This window comes from Eublepharis macularius, chromosome 14 (assembly GCF_028583425.1).
Source record: "Eublepharis macularius isolate TG4126 chromosome 14, MPM_Emac_v1.0, whole genome shotgun sequence".
NCBI classification, from domain to species: domain Eukaryota; kingdom Metazoa; phylum Chordata; class Lepidosauria; order Squamata; family Eublepharidae; genus Eublepharis; species Eublepharis macularius.
The window spans coordinates 10,880,585-10,907,354 of NC_072803.1; the positions used below are offsets into that span (position 1 = coordinate 10,880,585).

At 45.2% G+C, this 26,770-nt stretch overlaps 1 protein-coding gene across 1 annotated transcript in view; it reads left to right on the forward strand.

The window, feature by feature from the left end:
* Positions 1-211: 211 nt before the first annotated feature.
* Positions 212-26,770, forward strand: part of NCAPD3 (non-SMC condensin II complex subunit D3) — a 66,866-nt gene continuing 40,307 nt past the window's right edge. The window contains exons 1-14 of the mRNA XM_054997830.1: positions 212-278; positions 5,437-5,591; positions 8,009-8,171; positions 10,073-10,248; positions 11,054-11,224; positions 12,569-12,630; positions 12,877-12,964; positions 17,500-17,633; positions 19,882-19,954; positions 21,832-21,957; positions 22,093-22,345; positions 22,817-22,879; positions 24,242-24,322; positions 24,673-24,746. Of these exons, the coding sequence (XP_054853805.1) occupies positions 218-278; positions 5,437-5,591; positions 8,009-8,171; positions 10,073-10,248; positions 11,054-11,224; positions 12,569-12,630; positions 12,877-12,964; positions 17,500-17,633; positions 19,882-19,954; positions 21,832-21,957; positions 22,093-22,345; positions 22,817-22,879; positions 24,242-24,322; positions 24,673-24,746 (1,680 nt within the window). The 5' untranslated portion in view covers positions 212-217. The remainder of the gene's footprint in view (positions 279-5,436; positions 5,592-8,008; positions 8,172-10,072; positions 10,249-11,053; positions 11,225-12,568; positions 12,631-12,876; positions 12,965-17,499; positions 17,634-19,881; positions 19,955-21,831; positions 21,958-22,092; positions 22,346-22,816; positions 22,880-24,241; positions 24,323-24,672; positions 24,747-26,770) is intronic.

The following is a 26,770-nucleotide window of genomic DNA, read 5'->3' on the forward strand; positions in this document are numbered from 1 at the left end:
CATGCGCCACTCCCGGGCACGGGCAAGGAGGGGGAGGGAGGAGCGGCGCACTCCCCCCGCGCGTGCGCCTCAGCCTCGGCGGAGAAGCGCACGGAGGCAGGGAGAGAGCCCCCGGAGCGCATGCGCGGCTCGTGGAGGCCGACCCCGGGCGGCCGCGCGGATTGGTCGGCGGGGAGAGAGCGCCGTGATTGGCTGATTCGAAGAAGCGGCGGCGGCGATGGCGGCGGAGAGGCTTCTGGATGCTGTGGAGCGCTGGCGAGTCCGCGATGTCAGCTCCGGTGAGCTTCCCTGGCCCGTGTCGTGAGGGAGGGGTCCGGGTTGGACAAGCCAGTTTTCTGAAAGGGGAGGGGGCTGTGATCGGTTGGTCTTGATTGGCTGAGGTGAGAGGCGGCCAGGACGCCTGGGTCCTCTAAAAGGTAAAATAGTAAAGAGTTCAGTAGCAGCTTTAAGACTAACAAACTTTATTGTAGCATAAGCTTTCAAGAACTACGTCAATCTGACGAAGAGAGCTGTGGTTCTTGGAAACTTAGACTACAATAAAGTTGCATCTGACGAAGAGAGCTGTGGTTCTCGAAAGCTTATGCTGCAATAAAGTTGCATCTGACGAAGAGAGCTGTGGTTCTCGAAAGCTTATGCTGCAATAAAGTTGGTTAGTCTTAAAAGTGCTACTGGACTCTACGATTTTGTGACTACAGACTAACACGGCTAACTCCTCTGGATCTAAAAGGTAAAGGTAGTCCCCTGTGCAAGCACCCAGTCATTACTGACCCATGGGGGGCGGGATGTCGCATCATGATGTTTTCTTGGCAGACTTTTTGTTACGGGGTGGTTTGCCATTGCTTTCCCCAGTCATGTACACTGCAGCTTACCACTCTGCACCGTGGGGGCCTGGGTCCTCTACATGAGGTTTGTTGCCAACCTCCTAGTGTGGCCTGAAGATCTCCTAGGAATGGCTTGCTTCAGACTGTGGGGTTCAGTTCCTCTGGAGCAAATGGCTGCATTGGAGATTGTGCTCTATACTTGTCAACCTCCCGGTGGTGGCTGGAGATCTCCCGGCCTCAGAAATCATTTTCCCTGAAGAAAATGGCTGCCTTGGAAGGGGGTCTCTTTGGCTCAGCTGAGGTCCCTCCCTAAACCTTGTCCTCCCCAAGTTCCACCCCTCACCCAATCATAGCATAGTGGTTAAGTGGTTGGGCTGCAAGTCAGCACTCTGTTGGGTCAAATGTCAGTACTGCCATGAGCTCAGAATCTCCTGGAATTCCCCACCCAGAGCTGGCAACTGTAACTCTATGGCATTGTACCCTGCTGTGCTTCCTCCCTTCCCAGGCTCCATCTCCAGATTTTCCAATCTGGAATTAGCAGTGATAATAAGGAGGAAAGAGCCAGGACTTCTGGGTTCTTGTAGGCAGGGTGAACAGGTTCCTTTCTCTGATAGAGGTTCCAGTGGCTGTTGGGTCATGCGGGAGACAGAGGAAGAGGTTGTTCTGCCTGTTTTAAAGCAGTCCTTTTTATTTTATTCCTAAGGTGTCTAAGAGTCATCCATGGCCGCTGCCCCCGAAATTACATAAATAGCTATGTGGACATTAGGTCAACCCCCCTGTTCTAAAATACAGTATTTGCTCCAATGCAAGTCTAGGTTTCGTTTTCAAGTGTGCCATCAAAAAACAGGGGGCTGACTTACAGTCTTACATTTGCACATAAAAGTTACAGTTATGGTCAGAAAAAAATGGTGTGTACAATTTTTCATGGGGTTGTCTTACATTCAGGTTGCCTTCCTTTTGAGCATGGTAGGTTGTGTAGCCTTAAAACATACCCCAAAGATGGGCTGCATGGCCTTCCTAGAAGGTCCCAAGAGAGCAATTTTTTTCATCTCTCTTTTACCTTCCCTTTTCATGATGGAAGCCCGAACATCACAGGGATACATCCTCAGCTAAAGGAGGAATTGCCTGTACAACTATGTCTTTGGAGCAAAGAATCCCTGGTGTTTCAGACACTTTACCCCTCTTTTGGGTCATTACTGGATCGTTTTATTTTTCTGTAGAACTCAGATATCCACTTACTGTGATAAAAGCCTCTGATCTCACCAGGCGCTGTTACTGCATTCTCATCTCACTTTGGTATCTGATTCACTCTGTAAAACTGAAAACAAAGCAAAAAGGTGCAGTCGAATGGGGTGGCGTTGTTCACATGTTGTAAATAGCCTTTGAAGGACCAATTCTAGTTCCTTTGAAGCGATCCAGGAAAGATGCTGATGCACCCTGAAATTAATTCTCTTTAGAGTTGCTGGTTGAAGGATCACAGTCCTGGAAAACTGAATATCTTCCGGACAGCCTTCTTCTTAACCCAGATGACTCATCTGTGCTTCAGAAACGTGGGGGAAAGCAGAGCTAAAATTGGCTTTTAGGCCCCATCCTTGTAATCCCACAATTCAATGAATGGTATGAGTATGGTAATGAATGGTATGAATGGCTTGAGTTATGAGGACTATTGTTCCATTTTGCTGACAATAAAAAGCAGGAATATGCTTCAGTGTTTGCTCCGAACCACAGAAATTGCTGCATCATAATTCGTTTTAACAAGAAGTTCAGATCTACGCTTATCGTTTTCCTCCCTTTTTCTGCAGTCATTTTTAAAAGAGCCTGATATTTGTTTTTTCTGAGCTTTCACCCATTTTGTGGTTCGTTTGTGGGTCTCTGTTTTAATTGCTTGCATAAAGGAGATTCTGTTCTTTTAAAAGTGTGTGTTTGGAAAGAAGTAAAAATACTTTTCAGAGCCTTCCAATATTTATCATCTTTGGTTGCCTTTTGTGAAATGAGATCCTTTCCTGAACCAATCACACAAAAGCTGTGTTCCTCTTTTTTGAGTTTTCTCCATTTTCAACGAATGCTATAAAATATAATCTGTTTTATACTGGTTTTCAAGTCACAGCTTTCCTAAACAAATACTAGAAACAGGCCGGTGACAGCCTGTAGGGCAGTGGTTCCTAACAGTCTTGTACACTTACTCCACAGGAGAAAATCTACAAATGATAGGGAGGCCTTCCAAACTTTGTGAGATAAAGGGGAGGGGAGCATTTGTGATTTTATTAGATAAAGGAGGGGCATTTGTGATTTTAGGTTTTTTCCATTTGGAACCATTTCTGATGGCCAACGATGGAGATTGTTTTACAATGTTCACCATGAAGATACACATCTCTCCCCAAGCCCTTTTAAAAGTAGCCTATGGCAAATAAGAATCAAACATAGTATTACGGAGCTGTCTGATGTCCCTTTTGCAGAAAAGTCTCACCGAATGTACACCTGAGAGCTCTGCAGCATGTCGAGTTGTCTTTTCTAGAGAGCTGCGAGTGCACGTATGTGTATAAAATGTTGTGAGCCCATTTACAAGCTTAGATCCTGCCAGGGCTCCCTCCAGCCTGAGAGCCAAACTAAAAGTGACGTCTTACACAGGTTGGACACTAGTCGGCTTCCCTCAAGTTTTGATGGGAAATGTAGGCATCCTGGTCTTGCAGCTGTAATGGAGAGCCAAGCTGTAAAACCAGGATGCCTACATTTCCCATCAAAACTTGAGGGAAGCCGACTAGTGTCCAACCTGTGTAAGACGTCACTTGTAGTTTGGCTCTGAGTCCTCCCTTTGTGCTGTCTGCTGGGCCACAGCATTTGCCTAATCTTTTTCAGTGGCATCTCCAGTCTCATGGAATGCTCTCCCCAAGGAGGTGCAGAGGTACCATTCTGCTGTCTGACTTCTGTAAGCAATGCAATGCCACCATTATTTGGAGATCAAATTATGTAACTGTTTCTGTCCTATTTTCATTGTTTGTAGCCTGCAGATGAGTCTTTTTCCTTAAGCCGCCTTAAACCCAGGTAGCATTCAAATATCAAATACGTACATGGGGGGGGGGCGGGGAGTTAGTGATAGTATTATGTCCTTGGTTGTAGTGGGTTAAGATTAAGAGCTCCTGAATTGCAGTTGAACTAGAAGACTCAGGTTGAAAGTTTTATTCCACCACAAAGTTGGTGCTGAAGCTGCATGCTGGCTTAGGGGAATCCCGTTGGACTTGGTTCCAACTATGCAAAGAGCCCCTTGTCCAAAGCCATCGAGGAAGCAGAAGGAAGACTTGAACTGAAGCCCAACCACTGAGAGCAGCCCTGGAAGTTGCTTGCCCGCAAATATCTTTCCCTGCCAGCTTGCTTCAAAATATCTGTGTCATTGTTACTACTACTACTACTACTACTACTACTCCTCAAATTTTACACAACATAATAATAAATAAAGATCACAAGTTATCATTGATTGACCTTGCTGAGCTGATACAAGTTTCCACCAGAGACTTAAGTATAAGCCAGGTATTGGTGTAATATGTACGCTGTTCCAAGTAATGCCATCTTTTGCAGTTCTGTAGATGTTACATCAGAAAGCTGCAGTTTTTCCTTATAAGTTGTGAAGTTTTTCGAAATAGTTCCCAGAGCTCCGATGACAATGGGGACTACTGTTGTATTCTTCATCCATCGTCGGGTGGTTTCCATTGCCAGATCTCTATATTTAATCATTTTTTCTTTTTCATTGACTTTGGCATCCCCCGGAATTGCAATATCAATTATCCATTGTTACTGTTATTTATAGTCTACCTTTCTCACTGAGACTCAAGGCTGATTACACAGTATGAGTTTAATACAATCAGTATCGAGGACATTTCCATAAACAATGCCAAAGGGTAAATAGATACAAGTTTACAAAGACATACCGTTAGCAAGAATCCAATACAGAGTTGAAGAAATGCTGAAACTGAACATAATCAATTCTAGACTAACATTTGACAACATGAAGCACGGTAGTGTATAGGAGTACATATTTAAAGCAGCAGATAGTATGTAAGGCAACATGGTGAAGTCTATGGTCCCTAACTCATTAGCAAAGCACCTGAGACTCCGTCCCTACAATACAGCCCTCCTATCTGAGTAAAAAGCCTTTTTGAATAATTCTGTTTTGCATCGTTTGCAGAAAGCCCGGAGAATGGACCAAATTGACAGACGAAAAAAGAAAACCCCAAATGAATGCTGCAGTACACGTTCGGAGAAACGTCCCTTCCATGTAGCCCCTGCTTCCCCACTCTTTCAGCATGTGCTCCCTGCACTTTCTATGTTATCAGTGTTTAGAAATTATTGGAGTGTGTGAAGTTAAAGATCGAAAGGATGTTCCATCTCAATCCAAATAATACGCTTCAACCCCCTCCCCCCGCCCAAAACCTTGGCACTGTTCTTTGTATGAGAAATTAAATCACAGAGAAAATAAAGTCTCTTTGCCAGCAATCCAGGAAACGTTCCTGGAATAAACTCCCTTGAATAACAGGACTTGCTTCTGAGTAGACCTGCTTAGGATTGCTACCTGTGTGGCGGTGTTCTCGAAAGAAAACATCTATTCTCTGTTTCTTTTCAGCTTGGGTCGACACAGTCTGGGAACTAGATTTCACCGAGACGGAGCCTTTGGATTCTAGGCAAGAGAGCGTGATAACAGAGGATGGTGTGGACTCCTTCTCCCAGCTTTACGAGGCTCTCTCCCCATTTGCTACGGATGACCAGGGGACCGCTGAAGTAAGAGGCAAATTCTTTTGCAGTTGCAAAGAGAAGCCAGCTTAATTCTGCTTGACGGCAGCGATCTAGATTGTAGTCCTTAAGACAGCATTACTAGCAAAGCATTTGCGCTTCATCCTCTGCGCTTCGCTACGCTAAAGCTCTGTTGTGTCACACGTTACTATTAAAATACACAGTTTTTTAAAAAAAATGAAAAGCCAGATCTTAGCCATGGTGACCAACACGGACATACAGTGCAGCCCTAAGCAAATTACAGCTAAGTCCATCCAAATTGGTTCCAGTGAAAGTTCATGCTAGGAGCAGGCAGAGTAGATCTTTCCCTGCCTTCCCTTTTCCCTGCAACAAAGTGAGGTACCTACTCAAAATCAACAGCTAGAAAGTGAAAACACACGAGTAGGAAGCAATTGCTAAATTAACAAATTCAAGAAGGCAATATTAAATACAGAATATTATCTTCATGTACAGTCAAAATTTCTCACATAGTCAACATAATAAAGCAAGGTAAATTTCAAACAATTCTAGTATCGTGGTGCAACACAAATACAGTCAGGAAGAACATCCCACAGGTAAGCTTCCATAAAAGATTACAAGGTAAGTAAAATTATTAAAAAGACTTTTTTATAATTTACCTTGTAATCTTTTATGGAAGCTTAGCTGTGGGATGTTCTTCCTGACTGTATTTGTGCTGAGAAATTTTGACTCTATATGAAGATAATATTCTGTATTTAATATATGCCTTTGACTTTTTGAATTTGTTAATTAGCAATTGCTTCCTACTCATGCGTTCCCTTTTCCCTGGACATCCTGTGGTTTGCCCCCAAACTTCTCTCTGAAGATCTGGAGAACCTTGCAAGCCAAGTGTTCTATGTGACGGGAGTGCTGCAGCCATGAGATGCAGCTGGGAAAATTGCCTACAGAAGTGGTTTATCTTTGCTCACCCTTTGTTACTGCAACTCACCATCCTGTGGTGCCTTTTGTTTGCAAAAATCTTCAGACCGAAGTTTTAGGACAAAGAACAGACTGCTTGGGAAAGACCTGTTCTGCTCATTCATGTCATGAAATCTTCTGTTGGCTCCAACCCAATGGATTTAGAAGGGTCTAGTACTGTTAATTCAGATGTTACCGGTAATTCATCAGTCCTGGAAAAGTCTCCCAGAATGCTTACATGATACCATTCCTTCTTTCCCCTTCACCAATCCTTTCTTTCTGTTGCTTAATACTATGCAACCCGATCCCATGCAGACTTAGGCATGTTTTCACCCCTTCAAATCAATGGGCTTAAGCACACTGAACTCTGCGTGGGAGCAGAGCTGCAAAATTTCTGGAAACTAAACCTGGGGGGAAAGCAGAAAAGGGCCATGTACTGTAATATTTTATTTAGAAAATGTGTATGTTGTCTCTCCAGAGACATGCACGACTATTTTCTTATCAACCCTAAACTTATTCTTTGCGACGTTCATCATCTATAACTTCGTTAATATATAAAATTCTGCTACTTGACAAGTTTATGCCTTAGTTATAGCAATAGCAGCCCGTCTGCTGCCCTCTATGCTATTACAGTGCATGTATCTTAATTTTTGTCATCTGAGAGGCGGGAAGAAATAAAAGTTGAAAACAGAAAGCATAAATTTTGTAATATGTGTGTTATTTTGGGCAGAAACAGTATCATACAGTTTCAAAAGCAGCATATTTGGACAAAGAGCACTGAAAACGTTGTACTCTTAGTGGTTTATTATCACCAGACCCATTATACTGTATTAATTGTGGACAAAATTAGCCACATTGAAACAAGGAACATATTCTTGAAAATATGCCCTGTCTGTGAGTTACTGTAGCATAGTGGTTAAGTGGTTGGGTTGCAAGTCAGCATTCTGCTGGCTTGAATCCTACTACCGTGAGCTCAGCACTCTGCTGGTTCAAATCCCACTACTGAAATGAGCTCAGCAGGCGGCTTTAGATAATCCACTCCTCTCAGCTTTTGTGAGTCACAGCTCACTTTTTCATATACCTGAAGATATCTGAAGAAGTGAACTGTGACGCATGAAAGCTCATCCACTACCACAAGTTTTGTTAGTCTTACAGGTGCTACTGGACTCTTGTTCTTTTCTACTGCTACAGACAAATGCGGCTCCCTATCGATTTATTTCTCTATTTCCTTTATTTATAGTCTGCCTTTCTCCCTGATACTCAAGGCAGATTACACGATGTAAAACAATCCAATAAAAATAGCACGAGGCATCTAATAAGCTACACAATTGGACTAGGATTGCAAAAATTAGAAACCAAAAAAGCATCAAATGTTTTCTGTCAAACATGCCACTGCAAAGTAGAAACCAGTTTCATAAAAGCAGGAGAATGATGCAGTGAACTGGTCAGGTGTTCCGTGTCTTCCGTTTGACGTCCCCGTTTGATTTCAGAGTGCCTGGGCCCTGTTTGCAGAGAACAACGTCTCCCACAATGCCATTGTTGCTGTGCTGTATCACTTCGTCCAAGAGGGTCAGAAGAAAAAGGCTGACGTTGCGCAGCGGTTGTACGCACTTCATTCTGCTGGGTTATATTTCTTACTGGTTGAAATTCCAGGTAAATGAGAGTCCTTGCTTATGCTTTGTGATAGTGGCTTCTTGGGGTAATGATTTCAGCTTTGCTCTGCGTTATCATCTTAAGTGCCCATCGTTAGAAATGTCAGTATCAGTGGGGCTAAATTCTAATACCCCATTTCTTGATTGCCTCGGGCAAGTTAAAAATGAATTCCAAGCTGCCACCCTGGGGAGACTGACAAGAGTTGGTTCTTTTTCTGAGGCACAAATGATCAATATCAGCCTGTGGGCAAATGGGCTAGTAAAACTCTTTTGTGGACTGGTAACTGAACTCGTATGCTAAGATTGTTTGAAGTTGTCACAAAAGGTGGTGCGGTCAAGATGAAGCACAGCCTCCCTAAGCCAAGAGCCGGTGGTGGTATAGAGGTTAGTGTCACTCAAGGATTTGAGAGGCCCAGGTTCGAATCCCCTCTCTGCTGTGGAAGCTCACTGGGTGACTTTGGGCCAGTCACACTCTCTCTGCCTAATCTACTTCACAGTTGTGAGGATAAACTGGGGGAGAGGAGAATGATGTAAGCTGCTTTGGGTATGCATTCAGGAGAAAAGCAAGGTAGGAAGGAAGGAAAAATATTAAAAGCTGTCTTGAGCTCTCAGGAATGGCAGGATATACTAATTTTTTTAAAGTAATCCTATGTTTGCCTATTTAATACTTCTGAGTAAATGGGCAGAGTGCATGGACCTGATGTAATTTTCTGCCTTGGGCACCAAAATAGCATGGGCTTTTCTTGTATTGTAATCATTCTGCCATCGGCCTTAGTGCTATGTACTGCTGGATTAGGACCAATCCTCACTCAGTTGTGACATTCTCTGGATGGCCTGGGGCCATTCATTACCCCTTGGCCTAACCTACCTCACAAGGTTGTTGTAAATATAAAATGGTGAATGGATGCTGCCGCCCAAATCTATTAGAAGAAAAGGAGGACAGATTGAAAGCCTAGGTAAATAGTACTACTGTTAAACTCTTTGCTAGCACCTAAAAGTGGATACTCTCTCACAGGCGTCATTTCATAGAAAAAGAGCGTGAGGAACTCATTAGCAGAACTCATTAGCATATGCCACGCCCCTTGACATCACTGGAAGTGTGTCATTAGCGTAACTGATTTGCATATGCCACACCCCTGACATCACCTATCCTGACTGTTTTGGGCACAATCCTGGCCATTCAGGGCCAAAATTGGGCCCAAGATGGCAAAAAGGGGCTGAAAATGGCCAAAAGGGGCCCAAAATGGTCAGGATCAAGCAGCTGTTGAGCGGGAGAGTGATCCACCACCCATCAGAGGCCCGATCTGGGCCATTTCGGCCTCAATCCAGGCCAAAAGGGGCCCAAAATGGCTAAGAGTCAGGTGGGCGGGGCCACCTGACATGTGACCTCTTTGGGGAACTACCAGAACTGTGTTCCTGTGCGTTCCCCCTCAAAATGAGCCCTGCTCTTGCACCGTCTGGTGATCCATCTAACAGTGCAGTCCTAAGCGGAATTACTCCAGTCTAAGCCCATTGAAATCAATGGGATTGGACCAGAGTAACTCTGCTCAGGATTGTACTATATAACTGACCCAGCTCAATGAATAGGATATCCATTGAAATCAATGGGATTGGACTGGAGTAACTCTGCTCAGGATTGTACTATATAACTGACCCAGCTCAATGAATAGGATATTCGGTGTGACTACAGAATTACTTACTAAGCCTTCCCCTCTCCTTTAGCAGGTGGTCTGAAGGCTGTCTTAGATTGCTGAATCTCTGCCCCTTCCTGCCCTCTTCTTTCACTCTGCCCAGTTTTCAGTCGCCATCCGTCCTCCAGTGCCTAATTCCTTGTCTCGGTCTGATACGGTAAGGCGAACTTGGCAAAGTAAGACCCCGATCTGTCTTTTTCCTTCCTGGCAGGCAGCGTCGCTAATCAGCTCTTCCATCCGGTGATGTTTGAAAAGTGCCTCCAGACTTTCCAGAAGTGCTGGCCCCAGGGCATGGACTTGCCCAGGAAAAGGAAAAAGGGCCAAACACAAAATAGCCAGACCAGTACGAACAAGAGGGGAAGGGTGGCAAGGAAGAGAAATTCCCAGGTGAGGAAGTCATCCGGCGTATCGTGCCGGAAGCACAAATATTGATGCCGTCGTTTTGATACCCGTGTGCAGCCCCCTCCCCCGAGGGAGCTGTGCTACAAAAGATAGCCCGAGTTCTGCATTCTTGGGCCGGACACTAACGGAAACCTTGCTGCCAGCCGTTAATGTTGTTGCACGTAAAAATGCAAATGGACCCATTGAGAACTGTAGCATGCACATTGGGGGGATGGAGTATCTCACTTTTACAACTTTTGAAAATCATTTTTCTTTCATGCTTCTCCCCACCCACCCCCTTTGCACATTTAGCAAAATGGTGGAAAACTACTAAATGCTGCTTACTATTTGGTTGGGACTGCCGAGGGCCAGATGAAATGGATTTTCTAAAATGATTTGCAGTATGCTTAAGCTGCTTTTGAAAGACTTCAAAGCGGCATACAACAATGAAATAATCAGCAATGAAATAATACAAGCGTTGCATCGCTGTCATGTTAAATGTAAGCAATTAAAAACAGCATCAGGATCATAAGTGCAGGAAACAAAAATATTATGAACTTAAAAGGCTTCTCTTGTAGACAGAAGTTTTCTCACACATCCCTTAGAACAGAACCAAATGCATTTCATGGCGAAGGGCATTCCTGAGTTCTGGGGTAGCCACTGAGAAGACCCTGTTATGCAAGAAGCCCGATCCAGACTCCCAGTAAGGCCTCTCCAATCGATCTTAAATAGCTTGAGGGCTGAAACTGGCCCTGCCGGTTTGCTGTCACCTTTTTAAGCACCTTCTTAAATTGGTTTCCTGTCATTATAGATGGACGATATCTTTGAAGAGGAAGAAGAGCAAGAAGAGGAACTCTTTTTCTCTGCATCTGACCTCCTTCAAATCCGGGAGGCCCTCTTCCTGCTGCTGAAAAACTTCTTGAGGCTTTTGTCCAAGTTCTCCTTGAAAGAGAAACCGCAGTGTGTTCAGACGTGCATCCAGGTGGGTCAAGCCTTCAGGAGCGAAACAGTGTTGTGTTGAGGCGGCAGCAAGATGTGTGTGCATGTGCATATACACCGAATGAAGTCTGTAGCATGTCTGCTACCCAGCGATGGTGGTGGCCTCTAGCTTAGTTGGCTTTGCTCCTGGAATACAGGTCCATTGAGAACAATTCAAAGTGATAGCTAAGCAAACTGTCTATGTACAAATGCAACACCACTATATTCCATGCTCAGATGTAGTATTCCAGCCAACAACTGGGTCCTGTGCAGATAGGGAAAACTGCACAAGGCCACCCATAAGATATTATTTATTATCTGATTAAAAAATACCTGACTTGGAGGGGGGGGGACCCTCTTCCCATGCTGATAGACGTATCTGTATTTGCAGTCTGCACGGGAAAAAAATAGAGTTTAGTAGCTTTCTGGATTGTCATAGCAACTGCAAATGGCATACGCACCATGGTGGGAACAAACCGAACGAGTTGTGAAGAAGGGAGCTGATCTTCTGGCCGTGGGGAAAAGAAAATCCGGGGGTGGAGGGTGAGTGGGTGTAAACCAGTGAGAAGATAGGGAGGAAAGCCTGCAGGGTAGTAATCTCATGCTGGCAGCAAAGGCAAAGGGACTTCTCCTATGAGTCCTTGTGGATCCTTTCCCTTGTACTTTTAGTTAATGGCTGGTGGGAGCATGCAGCGTGGGGAGGTCCGTTGTCCTCATGTCCTGCTGATGCACTTCCCAGAGATACCTGGCTGGCCACCGAAGCCTTTAGTGTGGTCCCGCAAGGGTATCTTGAATCCCTAACTGGGTGCATTCTCATGGAAAGCCACTTAAATGACTAGCTGTGTATCACGATGTCATGGGACCAACTTCAACAGGACCAGAATGGTGGGCTGCATACCCCTGGTCTGATCCAGAAAAGTTGTACTTGCGATGTCCAATATTTGCTATTAAGCTTGCTACATAGAATCCCTTGGGACACATTCTCACCTTTTGAGATCCTCCCTTGCCCTCATTTTCTCATTGGATCCAACTGCATATGCTTCTAAAGTGTGGATGTGTGGAGCTTGCAAAGGAATTGTGGTCAAGCTTTCTTTCCTGCCTTGCTCTGGAGGATATGACTGCTAAACATTTCTCCCCAGAAGAGCCAGTTTCCTTCTGGACAGCACAGACTTCTCAGACATGTTTGATCAGAGGTGTACGCGCATGTGTTGGTGTGTGTTTTAAGACCCACTGACGTCTCCTGATAAGAGGTTGGGGGTTTACCAAGGTTACAAGGAGACTTAGGTAGAATTCTCCCCCCCCCCCCCATCATAACACTCTTTTTAACTCCAGCTTGTGTTTCTCTCAGATCTTTGTTGATTTCTCCAGCTTTGAACCTTGCTCAAGCAGCACCGAGGCTTCAGAGAACATGTGAGTTGTTGTTAATTGGAATGCCATTTGTCAGTGGTGTGAAGCTATATAAGTGTCGCGGGCAGGGGATGGTTCCGTAGCTATTCCGAGTGAAATTAAATTGGCTGTCATGAGTTCAGCTGCAATGCTGTGTTTTTTTCCGTTTGCGAACAACTTGGGGAATGCAGCAGTGAATTGTGTGCATAGGGCTGTGCTGGCACCTTGAAACAGATCCAGCAGAGAGCTGTAACTTTGTTTTTGGCACAGGACTCTCGATCGAGCCAAATACATCCCAGAGCTTGCCAGTCTTGGTTTACGACTCATGTGTTCTCCACTTCATGGCCTGGAAGATAAGGTAAATATGATGGATTCGTGTGGGTGTTTATCGTCATATGCTTCCTAGCAGGGCTGGCTCTACCATGACTCAAAATGAGGCAGCCCTCTAGTCTGGCAGATAACAGGTGCCGTTAAAAGAGGCTTGAAAATAACCTAATGTGTGGTTTATGCTTCACCAAGCAGATTAAGCATTTATAAATAAGAATACCATTTTACTATTCTCAGCGTGCCCTACAAATCATTAATATAAGTATGAGAGGGGCATCCCACCTGCCTCTTTCTCCCACTCTGCCTTCCTGCCTGCGTCGTCCCCCCCTTATTCTCTGCATTCTCCTCCTGCACATCTTCCCAACACTTGGGGCACATAGGGATGGAGGAGTGGGTGGAAGGAGTTGGAAGTGGAGAGTGGCACAGAGGACTGCTCCCCCTACAGACCCCGTTACCTAAACTGGACTCCTTGCGAGTAGGAGAAAATTAGCATCAAGGAGAAGGCTGTATGAGAGAAGTAATAAAGCGGGATACTCCATCAATTTTTACAGGGTCCCCTCCCCAAGGAGACTAACAAGACGGGTGTTCTTCAAAGTCAAAGAGTAATTTTTATTTAAAGGGGAAAGCTTACACATAAGAAGAAATTCATAAGCATACAAGGTTCCTAGGAAAAGCAGTGGTGAACGTAGAATAGATGTGAGGGATTTTCAGGTGATAATTATCTATCCAGGAAGTGGGGTAGTCCACGGAGGAAGAGGGCTTCAAATGGTCAGCATTCTTGACCAGGAGAGGCGTAGGGAAGGAGACCCTAAGGGTACAGCGCTTGGATCCGAAGAAGCGTGCACAATTTGAATGGAGCAAAGCCCGTGGTCTTTTAGGGCAAATCATGCCCTAAGGCTGGGGAGCCCCCTCAGCCATTAGGAAAAAAACCTTAAAGATCACCTCCTGGGAATGACAAAGGTTTGAGTACCTTTGATTTGTGCTACCGAGGTGGGACAAAGAAATCAGATTGGGTGCTCCTGGTGCTTCATGGTTGCTAATTAATGTTCCCAGAGCTTGGCTAATAAATTTAGATCTTTGATTAGATGTTCCCAGGAAGGAGTTATAAACTTATCAGAGCTGATTGATGGCCCTCGATCGTAGGATAGGATTCAATCACAGAAAAAAGGTGAGATTGGAATGTTTGGGTGGTGACTCACATGTACCCTTATTGTCAAGTTGGCACATTCCGCAGTTTGGAGGGGCAGGAGCCAATCACGCCCGATCCTCGTCATTTGCGTTCACATTCCATCCATAACTCACTCTTCCAGGTGGGACTCGGCAACGCTTTGCTCAGCCAGTTGGAACTCTAATCTGTATTAAGGCACATCAGATTCAAGGGGCTCATGATTTTTATATCATAAACTGTTACAAAATGGCGGAGGCCGGAGTCGACTGCTCACACCCCCACCTGTTCTGTCTTATTTTCTTTCACCTATTTGTGTTTCTTGAGTGATTGGGCGGGGGGGGGGGGGCTTCCTTCACAGATTTCCCTATCCTGAAAACAAAATATACCTCAATCTGTTCCATACTGTGAATCTTTCCGATGACAAATTTTGAAACAGACGTGCATTTCCTTGTATCGCCTGCTAGAGGGAGCTTGAACACTGTCATACGCAACTGTCTTGTGACATTTCACAAGGAGGAACAGCGGAGTGGGTTGCAGAAGCATTTTCACACCCTTTACACCAGGGCTGAGACACATCTCAGAAAATGCTCCGCTGATTCTTGCGACTCTCATATAGGCTGTGACTCTCATATAGGCTGCACTAATTGCTGTTTTCTGTGCTCAACTTTTTTTTCCCCTATAGGGTTTTTTTTTTAATTTAGAACATCTCTTGCTGAAGTGATGGGGGGGATTGCATGCGCATGTAGAGCACATCTCTCTCCTTCCCTCACACGTTGTTAGTTGACAGGAGTAGGAGGCAGGGAATGGTAGCTAAAATTTATCATGCCGGGCATGCTAAAAATAAGGCGTGTTATCCTTCTGTGGACATTGAGAGTAAAAACCTCCATTTGATCTTGAGAGATTTTCTGCATCCCTGTTTGCAAAATAGGGGTTGGGGTTGGAAAATTACACAGGCAATCCAGTATGGATGGTTTAAATGCATCTATGCAGATCAGCTGTCCCTGGCCTGGGTAGCCCAGGAGAACCTAGTCTCATCAGATCTCAGAAGCTAAGCAGGGTTGGCCTTGGTTAATAATTGGATGGGAGACCTCCAGCGAAGGCCAGGGTTGCAGAGGCAGGCAATGGCGAATCATCTCTGTTAGTCTCTTTTCATGAACACTCCACCAGGGGTAGCCATAAGTCAGATATGACTTGAGGGCAGGATTTCATTTCACGCACTTAAACTTAGGGGACAGGATTTGTGGCTGCACCGATGCAAAACGAAGATAAATATCCAAGCGGGTAGGGCAAGATCACTTCAGGGTCATTCTGGCCAGTTCTGAATGAGACTCTCATGACACCCCAAAGATACATGAGTTTATCGTGGCATACGCTTTTGTTAGGAAAGGCCCACTATGCCAGATGCCTGGAGTGTTGCATTCACTTGGGAAAGTTTTAATTCTGTATCTGGAAGTTGGAAAGGGCCTGCTTATTCTCCTTACGTATCGAGAGAATTGTTATCATGTAGGGAAGCCGTTTTGGAAATATCAGAACAGTTCATAAAAAGGCAAGTGTGCCCTTCCCCGTAAAGAATTAAAATGGGATGGAGAGGGAGGGAGAAGAAGGGGGAGTGCCTGCCCTGCAGGTTTGGACTCATTCTGAGCCAAGGAGTGTTTTCTTAGCTGCTGCTGCTGCCTCCTTGACATTACCAGGAGTGATAATGTTGAAACTGGGAGGCGTATCAGGGATTCAGCAGCAGCGTTGGATACTGCTCGTCCAAAACCCCAAATATATGGCATATTCGGTCAGCTATATCTGACGGCGACACCAACTAACCATCTCCAGTTCCCATAGATTCCACTAAGTATTTATACTGTATATAGATTTCAACACTAGGGCTTTTTAAAAAAAAACTCTTCTGCTAAAGTACTGCAACCTTTAAATCTGTTCCCACCCACATTCACGAAAACATCTGCCATGAAACATCTATCTTTAAGGTGCCTTATGAGTTTTTCTTGTTCTGGCTGCAGCAGACAAACACAATTACCCCTCTGGGGTTTGTCACTCTCCGATTCAGATATTCTGATATCAGACAGGGATCGGGGCTTTTGACGCCTCTTCCAGACAGAAGCATTTCTGAAGGCTCGTGACTCGTAACTCATTTTCAGAGACTTTTGTAGGCGTTTAACTGTTGCTGTAATCCACGTAAACGAGGCCTATACAAACGGTGCATCTGCAGGCCAGACAGAAAGTTCATGACATGAAATTCGTGACAACGCCAGAGCGAGGGCTGCAAAGGGTCTGCTTTCCGTAGGAGTCCGTGTCTTCTTTAAGGCAAGGGAATTACTGCTCTATCATATTCCCAAGGACAGGTATCAATACCGTTCTACAGTTTGGGTCCTGCTGTTTTTATTCCCTCTTTGCATTTTCATATATTGTAAATGTTTAGTGATGCAAGCAAGTTCTATTTATACCTTGTTCCTAAACATTATGTACTGTAAGAAGGAGGTATAACAATATGGGGGCTGCTCATCTGAGCTACTGAAATTGCCCTACAGCTTACAAATGGTTGTTTTAGAAATCTTAAAAGTATTTAAAATACTTAAAAGTATTTAAATAATAATCGGCAGCAACTGATGACTTATAAATATGGACAAATACAGTACTCCCAAGGACAGAGAATGCCCTCCTATCTCTACTGGCGGAAACAGGAACTCTTCCCACCAACTGTTCCCAGAAGAGGCAGGAGGGCATGCAACCTGTTCTTCCGGATCACATGTTGGGAGGGTAGAGAAGGTGGCCTGAGGTTCGTTCCCTTACCTATCCTTTTCTAGTAGGCTGGTGTGTAAGTTTTTAAGGAGGTAAAATTGCCTTTGTTTGCCAATGAGTTAACTTGGGATCCAGAGAGGAGTTCTTGCTTGGTCATGGCTCTCAGGGACGAAGAGACCCTTCCCAGAGGAGGAGATATCAACTGGAAGCTATCCCTGCTGCCTCCATTGGGAGAGGCAATCTCAAAGAATAGAGAATGCCCTGTTGTCTCTTCTGAGGATAATTTTCCCAGTAAGAATTCTCGTTTTCTGCAGAAGGGGTCGTGGCCGAGTTGCAGAGCGCCTGCTTTGCATTCTGAACGTTCCTTGGCATTTCCACATAAAGGGTTTCAAGCTGCCGGTGGTAGGACTGACCTTTCTCTGCCCGGGACCTTGAAGAGCTGCTGTCAATCAGAGGAGACAGCTAAGCTAAACTGACCCTAGAGGTCCCTTCCCAACCTATAATTCTATGACCAACAGCCTGACTTAGCATAAAGCAGCTCCGTTTTTTAAGAAATTGTTTGATGTCACCAGATATTTGGGGGAATGAGAGCCGGCATCGTGGTGAGCCCCTCTCGATACCCATCTTTCAGTGTTGTGTTTTACTTCCAGGCTCTGCACTGGGTGTTCCACCAACTTTTGTATGTCATCCTCATGTTGACAAGGAGAGAAGGATCCGGCAGTGCCCCTGCTGCCATTCCAGCTCAGGCCGTTAGTGCCAGGAACCAAGCAATCAAGTTTATCAGGTGAAGGACTAAGCGGTTGGCAACGAATGTTTTCTGTCCCTGCGTCTGACGATCCTTAGCTGCTGCTGCTGATTAAGGCTTTTTAAAAAACATTCTTCGAGTGTTCCCAGAAATGGAGAACCAGTGCAGTTGTCATGGTTAGAGTGTTGGGTTTGGACACGGGTCCCGTGGGCACAATTTTGCCTGGCGACACTTTTCCTGGTGCCCACCAAGTATTTTTAGAAGGTGGGTGGGGCTAAGTGGAGCTTTTGCAAAGCATGGTTTTTGATTGGCTGTGCAGAATTTTAAAAATATTGCTTTGCCAGAAACTGCTTCCTCAGCACTGTGTGACTGAAGGTAAGTTGTAGCAGCCATTTTGTGGCAGCCATTTTGTTACTGAGGTACTGACTCAAGAGGAAATAACAGAAATATGGAAGACAAGGGGTCAAGGGTGTAAAAAACAAATCTTGAAACCAGAGCATAGGGGTCTATGAAGGCATGAAAATGAATAAAGGAACCCGAACAGTGTAGAGTAGAAAAGAGCAAGAGTCCAGTCGCACCTATAAGACTTTCCTACCACATATTTTGTTAGTCTTATAGGTGTGACTGGACTCATGCTCTTTTCTACTTCTACAGACAGACTAACACGGCCACCCATCTTGATCCATCTCCAGATTATGACAGAATTCCTAAAAAGGTTGGGGACCCCTGGGTTAAGACCTGGAAGACCCGAGTTCAAGTCTTCACATTAAGCTTTCTGGCTGACCTTGAACTAGTCACTCTTAGCCTAACTTACCTCACAGGGTTCTTGTGAGGACAAACCAGGGAGTGGACATGGAGAACAATATGTGCTGCACTGATCTCCTTTGAGGTGCCTTAAAAACAGAGCGGCAGCCCTGCACAGAGGGAACAAGCTTTGCATTCCGCTTCAGTGCTGAAGATTTTTACACTGACATCCTTTAAACAGTGTACATAAACTCTCTGGAACTATGAGGAGTAGTGGTGTAATAGTAAAATAAAATCCTTCTGATTTCCGGTTAACATACTTTATTAAAACAGTTGTGGCCCATCTAACTGGTCTGGGAAAACTAGATGCCGTAAGTGAAGCAGATTTGGGTGGGAGATCACTGGGAAGCCCATGTGAAAAATAAAAAGCAGGGAAAAGACGTTTGTGGATTTTCATGCCTTGCTCTGTGAAATGTAAAATAAAAAAATTATTTGTTTATTATCCACCTTTCTCATTGAGACTCAGGTGTGAATCCGTACAGTCAATTTCAAAGACATTTCAGTAAGCAATGCAATAGGGTACATAAATGCAAGTTTGCAAAGGTTTAAAACTGGGAGAGCCAGTTTGGTGTAGTGGTTAAAAGCGCGGTTCTCTAATCTGGAGAACTGAGTTTGATTCCCAGGTCCTCCTCTTGTAGCCAGCTGGGTGACCTTGGGTCAGTCACAGCTTCTAGGAGCTCTCTCAGCCCCACCCACCTCACAAGGTGTTTCGTTGTGGGGGTAATAATAACATACTTCGGAAACTGCTCTGAGTGGGTGTTAAGTTGTCCTGAAGGGCCGTATATAAATCAAATATTTTTGTTGTTCTTAAAATAAGCAAAAATCCAATACAGAGCTGAAGAAATACTGAAACAGCGATTCTAAGATTGACATATTAAACAACATAGAAACCATCCAGTAGAGTCTTGATAAGATTAACATCAGAAGATGTCTTAGGGTCCACGTGGGTGAAACCTGCAGTACACTTCCTACACAAATTACCAAATTCCCATTCATAGGAAACTGCAGGTCATAGCCTGCCCATGTGGTATAATAGCTCAAACAGTCTGGTGAATACAAATGTCACTTGTCCCACGTCTATCCATGTTAGTCATTTGTGCCACTCCGATGGCCAGAGAGAGAGAAAATACCAGTTCTCTGTTTTACAAAGACTTTGCTGACCTGATCACCCTGAAATAAATTTGTATTCGCTACAGGTGACCAAGCAAGGTTTTCACAGAACTCTGCTTAACTGTGAAGTTCAGTATTGGTCGGCCTTTCTTCCCCCTGTAGTATTTATACGGCTGCTCTAAGACAATATTGCATTCACTGCAGTGCAGCATGTCTCTTCCCACAGTATCTATGCATTGGGAAGAGACATGTTTTAATTTGCACTTAGTAAAGCAAGTGACTTGCAAAATTCCCTTCTTTTGTGTTTGTGTCCTAGCTGGTGTCAAGGGCTGCATTCTGCCCAGCTAATTGATGCTTCTGGTTTTTATTGCAGCTCTCTCACCGAGGAGCTAACAGAAGTTGCTTTTCCTGTACTGCGAATCTTACTGCAGCACATTTGCGTCAAGGTGGGTTTGAGCATGCATTTCTCTGGGGCAGCATAAAAACCTCTCCCTTCTGCAAAAGAAAAGCTCATTTTCTTCAGGAGGGCTGAGACATTTCAGCAGGGACAGCTGACAGAAGAGGCAACAGGCAATCCAAGCAAGGTGTTTGTGTTGGCTATCGCTGATTATACTAGCTTGAACCTTGTGCATCAAGACATCAATTCTAAACAGGTCTGCTTAGAATTCTATTGAGGTCTATTCAATTAGACTTATTCCCAGGAAAGTGTACTTAGGATTTATTTATTTATTTATGTCATTTATAGTCCTCCTTTCTCACTGAGACTCAAGGCGGATTACATATTGTGAGATTAGTACAATCAGTATCAAGGACATTTCCATACAGTGTCAAGGACATTTCCATAAGTGATGCCATAGGATAAATAAATACAAGTTTACAAAGACATAACATTAGCAAGGATCCAATACAGAGTTGAAGAACTGCTGAAACAGAACATAATTCTAGGACTGACATTAAACAACATGAAGCACAGGTAGTATATAGGAGTACATATTTAAAGCAACAGATAATATGTAAGGCAACATAGTGGTGAAGTCTTTGGTCCCTAACTCATTCGCGAAGCATCTGAGACCCCCTCCCTACAATACTGCCCCCCAATCTGAGTGAAAATCCTTTTTGAATAATTCGGTTTTGCATCATTTGCGGAAAGCCAGGAGAGTGGGGGCTCTCCTGATCTCCTCAGGCAGACCATTCCACAGGGCAGGGGCCACCACAGAGAATGCCCATGTACAGGCTGCTGTTGATTTTGCCCATGTGCAGACTGGCACCTGCAAGAGACCCTGTTCGGATGAGCAAAGCTGCCATGGAGGGACACAGGGAGGGAGGCAGTCCTGCAGGTATGCTGGGCCAAGCCATAAGTGTGCTGGACTTTTTTGTACTGCTGAGTTGCAACTGATAATGAAGCTCAAGACAATACATCCACTTGGATTGAATCGAAACCTAGGCTTCCTGTCTCATTATCAATGCTGATTTCTCCACACCCACTACTCTTCTGCATACCCATCCTATCCTATCATACTTGCTATTGTCATTTGGCATCTCAAATCACTCCACTCTCCAAGATGTGAGGACAGATGGACTCACATTCTCACTGTTTCTGAAGAAGTGAGCTGTGACTCACAAAAGCTCACACCCTACCACAAATTTTGTTAGTCTTATAAGTAGTACTGGGCTCTTGCTCTTTTCTTCTACCACAGACAGACGAACACAGCTACCTATCTTGATCTGCATTTTTTAACTGGGCAGCCAGGGACGGAGTGAGTTTATTTTATGTAAAACATTTTTGTACGGCCTTTCCCTCCAGCTTAGGGTTTCCGTAGTAGTGAAGAATCAAAAAATAAGCTTTCAAAAATACACGTCAAAGCAATTAAGAACAACAGTTAGACCAAGCACCTAGACAGGAAGGAGGGTCAGTGAAGGAATGCCCGATGAAACCAAGAAGTCTTCACTTGCAGCTTAGAAGTCAGTGATCAAAGGGCAAGAGGCATTTCCCTCGGGAGAGAATTCAATATCGTTTTCTTCAGGTGGGCTGTTCTTGAGCTGAAGCCGACTCGTATTTCAAATATGAAGGTGCTTTGTACTGATTCAGGCTCTGAATCTGCCCTGCTCAGCACCATCTACCTTGGACAGCTAGCAGTTACCCAGGACCTTAGACAAAGAACAGCTTTCCCCAGCATTCCTGCTTTCTGAAATGGCAGGGATCGAGTCTGGGACCCCCTTGCTACTGAGTTCATGCTCTAGCGCCAACCCATATCCCCTTCTCACAACACGGATGGCCCGTTGGACTTCAGTTCGTCTCGACCATTTATTCTTTTTCTTCCAGGTCCCCGATAAGTCCGAATATCGTGCACACGCAGCACTGGCTTTGTCACAGTTGTTGCATCAACTCCCTTGTGCACAGCATGCTGACTTCATAGCGTGGCTATACAGATATTCATGCAATAACAAGGTGAGATTTGAACTCGACAGCCCTCTGGGGTGTCGGCTGCTACACTGACCTGCTGAGTGTTGTAGAAACAGGCGGAATTTCTGATTGCATGTGACAACCGGCTTGTGCCTTGCACTCCACTCTGTCTTCTGCCAGATTTCTTACAGAGTGTTTGCCCTCGATGTCGCCTTGGCTCTACTGGAATTTCCAGAGCGGGAACCTGGTGATACTTTGTCTGAGGAGCAGCAGGCATTTCTGAAGCACAAGTTCCTGGTGCAGGTCATGGTGTTCGGTCGGTGCTCGGATAAAGCATCGACCGTTCGCAGCAAAGCGCTTTCGAGCTTTGCACAGTGTCTGGAGAGGAACACCACATCGAATGTTGAGAGCATCGTGGAGCTGTTGCAAAGCAGTAAGTGTGATGGGGAGAAGCTGGTTTCGTGGTTATGCTTCAAGAAGGGAGACTTGCTGAGCTGTGAATGTCGCTGGGTAGTCTAACCTACCTCACTAGAGCAAGATTCAAGTCCACCAAGATTTCCAGGGTATAAGATTTTGAGAGTCAATGATCCCTTCATCGGGTATTGTTCCCTTCTGTTAGAGATCAACATAGCTACACACCTGAAACTGCCTCACAAGGTGGTCGTGTGAATGGATAAATGGGATGACCCCATTTTCGTGGCTTTCAGGTCCTCGAGGTGGGGGCGGGGTTGTATGACTATAACGAGGATGCTTCAGCACGATCACATCCACGGAAGGGAGGTGACGTGTGGAAGTTTCTCTCTTTTGATCACAGAGTAGGTGGGCTGCCCTGATGGAAGAGTGCTGGGACCTTCCTTGGATAGTCCGATTTAAAGTAACCTCCTTTCTTTTACTGCCTCCCAAGCTTCTGGTTCTACAGCACTGACCACGCACGGGCCCATGGGGGCTTCCCTGTCCAACACAGAAGGTAAGAACAGCTGCCTGACAACAGCAGTGCCTCTTTGTTGCCCTGTCTGATGTAATATTCCGGGAAAGCTGCATGCACTTATTTGTTTATTATTTATTTTATTAACCTTGTAGCCCACCCTCCCCACAAGTGCGCTCAGAACAGATAACAACAGTAAGCATTTACATCTAAAACAGCAATAAATAGATAAAAACCATCAACTCTTCGATCCAGTAAAACAACTTCTTGATGCAGCGCTCACATTGCACAACCCAGCCTTCAGATCCCGCAGGATGGGGGCAGCAAGCCCTTGAGTAGGCAATAAAACCGGGTGTGAACACGACTTATAAATGTCCCATTCGTTTCTCTCCACCTCGGAGTGTTTTCTGTCTCATTTTTGGAGGTAGATCAAAAGGAGTAGCCATATTAGTCTGTCTGTAGCAGTAGAGAAGAGCAAAAGTCCAGTAGCACCTGTAAGACTAACAAAATTTGTGATAGGGTATGAGCTTTGGTAGCTGAAGAAGAGAGCTATGGCTCACAAAAGCTCATACCTACCACAAGTTTTGTTAGTCTTATAGGGAATACTGGACTCTTGCTCTTCTCTACTTTCTCCTCTGTTATGGGAACATGCATTCACAAAGATTGTGTTTGTCAGTAGTGCCATTACACCAACTGGTCACTTCTGTGGATGACATTCTATGCAGGATCCGCACAGGGAATTAAGTTGGAGGGTCTTGGGGCAGATACAAAGAAGAGTTGTGGATCATGCCACCTTTGGTTCTCTATATTGCCAGCATTGTTGTCTAGTTCTAGCTGTTAGTTTCTTCTGGTCTTCCTTGAAATGCCAAATAAACCACATCCCCACGGCTACAATCTGGTGCTGTGATATCACTCATTCCTCAGTCTGGGGTGTCTCTCGCATCTCAGCCCAATGCAGTAGACAACATCATACGCCTTCTTTTCTGACATCACCAAACAGCTAGTATCATCTTAACAAGCCTCTAAGATTCTCCTGTACTTGTTGAATGAGGGGAGGGGAGGAAAGGAGAATCCCTTGGTCACAGTCAGGGCTTTTTTCAGCTGGAACGCGGTGGAATGGAGTTCTGGCACCTCTTGAAAATGGTCACATGGCTGGTGGCCCCGCCCCCTGATCTCCGGGCAGAGGGGAGTTTAGATTGTTTAGATAGATCTAAACTCCCCTCTGCCTGGAGATCAGGGGGTGGGGCCACCGGCCATGTGACCATTTTCTCCGAGGGTAACCCACTGAGTTCCACAACCTCTTTTCCCAGGAAAAAAGCCCTGGTCACAGTTATCGGTGAATGAACCGACATGCTTTTGTGTACTCATGTCATCTGACTCTTAAATTTTTTTTTTTAATTAAAGGTCCCTCCCGTCGTCAGAAGACTTTCCCAACATTCAAAACCATCGAAGTGAGCAATGAGCGTGATAACGCCGACGTTGATGGTACGCGGGAACCATAATTGGGCTATTTGATTTTCTTTGCCGGCCCTTTTCTCAAGGGCCGAACACGTGCTTGTGTGCACTGCAGCTGTTTGGAAGGGAGGTCCGTCTTCAACGTAACGAGATACAGTGATGCGCAGGAATTTGAAAAAATGTTCTATATAACCTTTTTTTTATTGACTAGGGTTGTCTGGCACTCAGGGTCATCTTCCTTTCAAGGAAATACGGATTCATGAAATAATTTGAATGCTACTTAAATGCCACATGGCTGATGCACGCATGCTCTGCTGCTGCTACTTTTGTTTCTGGATTCCTAGTTCCGTCTTAATCTAGTTTGCCCCCACCCTTCGCAGGGAAGGAGGTCATGGCTATGCTGAGACAAAGGGCTGAGGACGAGAAGACCAACGTTAGGAAGTCTGCCCTCCAGGTACGTCCCTTCTCTCCTTTTGCACCTAGCCGCCTAACAGTAGCGGGTGTGCTTCTCAAAAGCACTCGCCCAGTCTACTGCAAAGAGGCCAGGTTGCACACAATATCCATATGCCGTTTGCTTAATCCAGTAACTGGCATCCCAGCGCTGCCTCTTCTAGTCGCTAGGAGCTGCCTTGGACTGATCTGTCTTGCATGGCCCGGTTGACTTCACTTGATATCAGCTCTCCCTGGTCTTTGTCTATGATTCCTTTTAACTAGAAATAACCTCGGGGGGAAGGGAAAAAAGGGAATGATTCCTGGCCAAAAAAAAAGTTGTATCGCTCTCATGAAGTGTAAATTTTTAACACTACTTTTTTATAAAATCAAAATTCAGAGCATCCAGGGTAGGGTTGCCAGCCTCCAGGTAGTGGCTGGAGATCTCCCGGTATTACAACTGGTCTTCAGGCCACAGAGATCAGTTTACCTGGAGAAAATGGCTACTTTGGGGGGTGGACTTTATGGAATTATGCCATGCCAAGGTCCTTTCCTTCCCCAAACCCCACTTTCTCTACCCCCTAGATCTCCAGGAATTTCCCAACTTGGAGCTGGCAACCCTAATCCAGGGGAAAATTTAAACTGCAAAATTACTTCTCCAGTGTGTTCGAGGAGTGGAGGAGAAAGAATACCCTAGTTCCCCCTATTACATGGGAAAATCAAGTGGGATATTATTGAAAGCAGCCTGTGCCTTTCTGATGCACATTGTTGCAAAACTGCTGTAAAGCTGCTGTAAAACACTCTGCTGGAGCCATGCAGTAAGACGGAAAGGGTCCAGTGGACTAACGGTCTGACCTGGTGCAGGCCAGCTGACGGTGTGTGTTTAATCCTGCTCAGTTTCTCGTGGAGAAGCGTGATTTGGCCTGTTATCTCTGAAACAAAAGTAGGTTGCTTGAATTTGGAAATGGGAAAGGTGGTAGTCTGGGGCCAGGGAAGAGGCCTGCTTTATGGTGCTATTCCTTGCCGCGTTCCCTTTTTTCACAGCTGAGGGGTGACCACAGACAGGTAAGCCAAGGTTTTAAACTGCAGTTTCAGCCTCACTGCTGCTGACTTTCGTCCCACCTGGCTTCATTGGGAGCCTTGGGTAAAGGTACTGGGATATTCCAGGGGGGAAAGTTGGCTCCCTCCCCCCTTGGTATCTGACCTCTTTTGTGATGTTTGACCACCTGTGGAAGTCTGAAAGTGGCCTCAGAAGGTAATCCGTAATTCCAGCAAGCGCCATATGGTTGTTAGATCCTACCTCACCTGCTGTAGGAGGTATGTCTGTGTCCTACCCTGTCAGGCCTGAAACAGGCGAGTTAAGGTAGAACAGGCCCCGAAGGCCTCACGTTTCTGGATGTCCTCTTGGAGCAGGGACACATTGACAGGCTGAGTTGCTTGCCTGTGGGCTCTCCCTGCTGTCCCTCAGGCACTGAGGCCATGGGGGCCAAGTCCACTCTAGAAGTAGGAAGAAAAGAGAGGCAAGATGGAGGCTTTCCTTTCTGAGCTGCTCTTCCCCTTGGCAGCTGGAGTGATTTTATTGTGTCTCCTGACCAAGGGGCCTGGTTGAGGCCCTCGCTCTGTATATGCAGTCAGATCCGTGTGGTGTTTTGCAGCCTTTGTGTTTATGGGGAGGGGGCTGCTGTCCCGCCAAGGAAGTTCCTCTTTGGTGAGTCTGCACTGCCCCATCTTATCTGTATGCTTTTCAGTGGCGGAGCCTTAACATTGTTATCATCGCAATTCAAAATTTTCAATACAACGTAACATGCTCTGAGCCCTTGGGATAGGGTGGGCAATAAATCTAACTCAGTCAAATGACTCCAGATTGGCGTTGATAAAGGCTGAGGGAGAATTCCCGTCCCTGGAAGCTACAGCCGATGATAAATGACTGAGAAACGTGACCTTAACGTGGGCAAATACTTGATCTCCAACTGAGAGATTTATAGCGATGTAATGAAATATGTAAGCTTGAATAAATCACTTTTTAACATTTAAACCCTCATGGTTAGA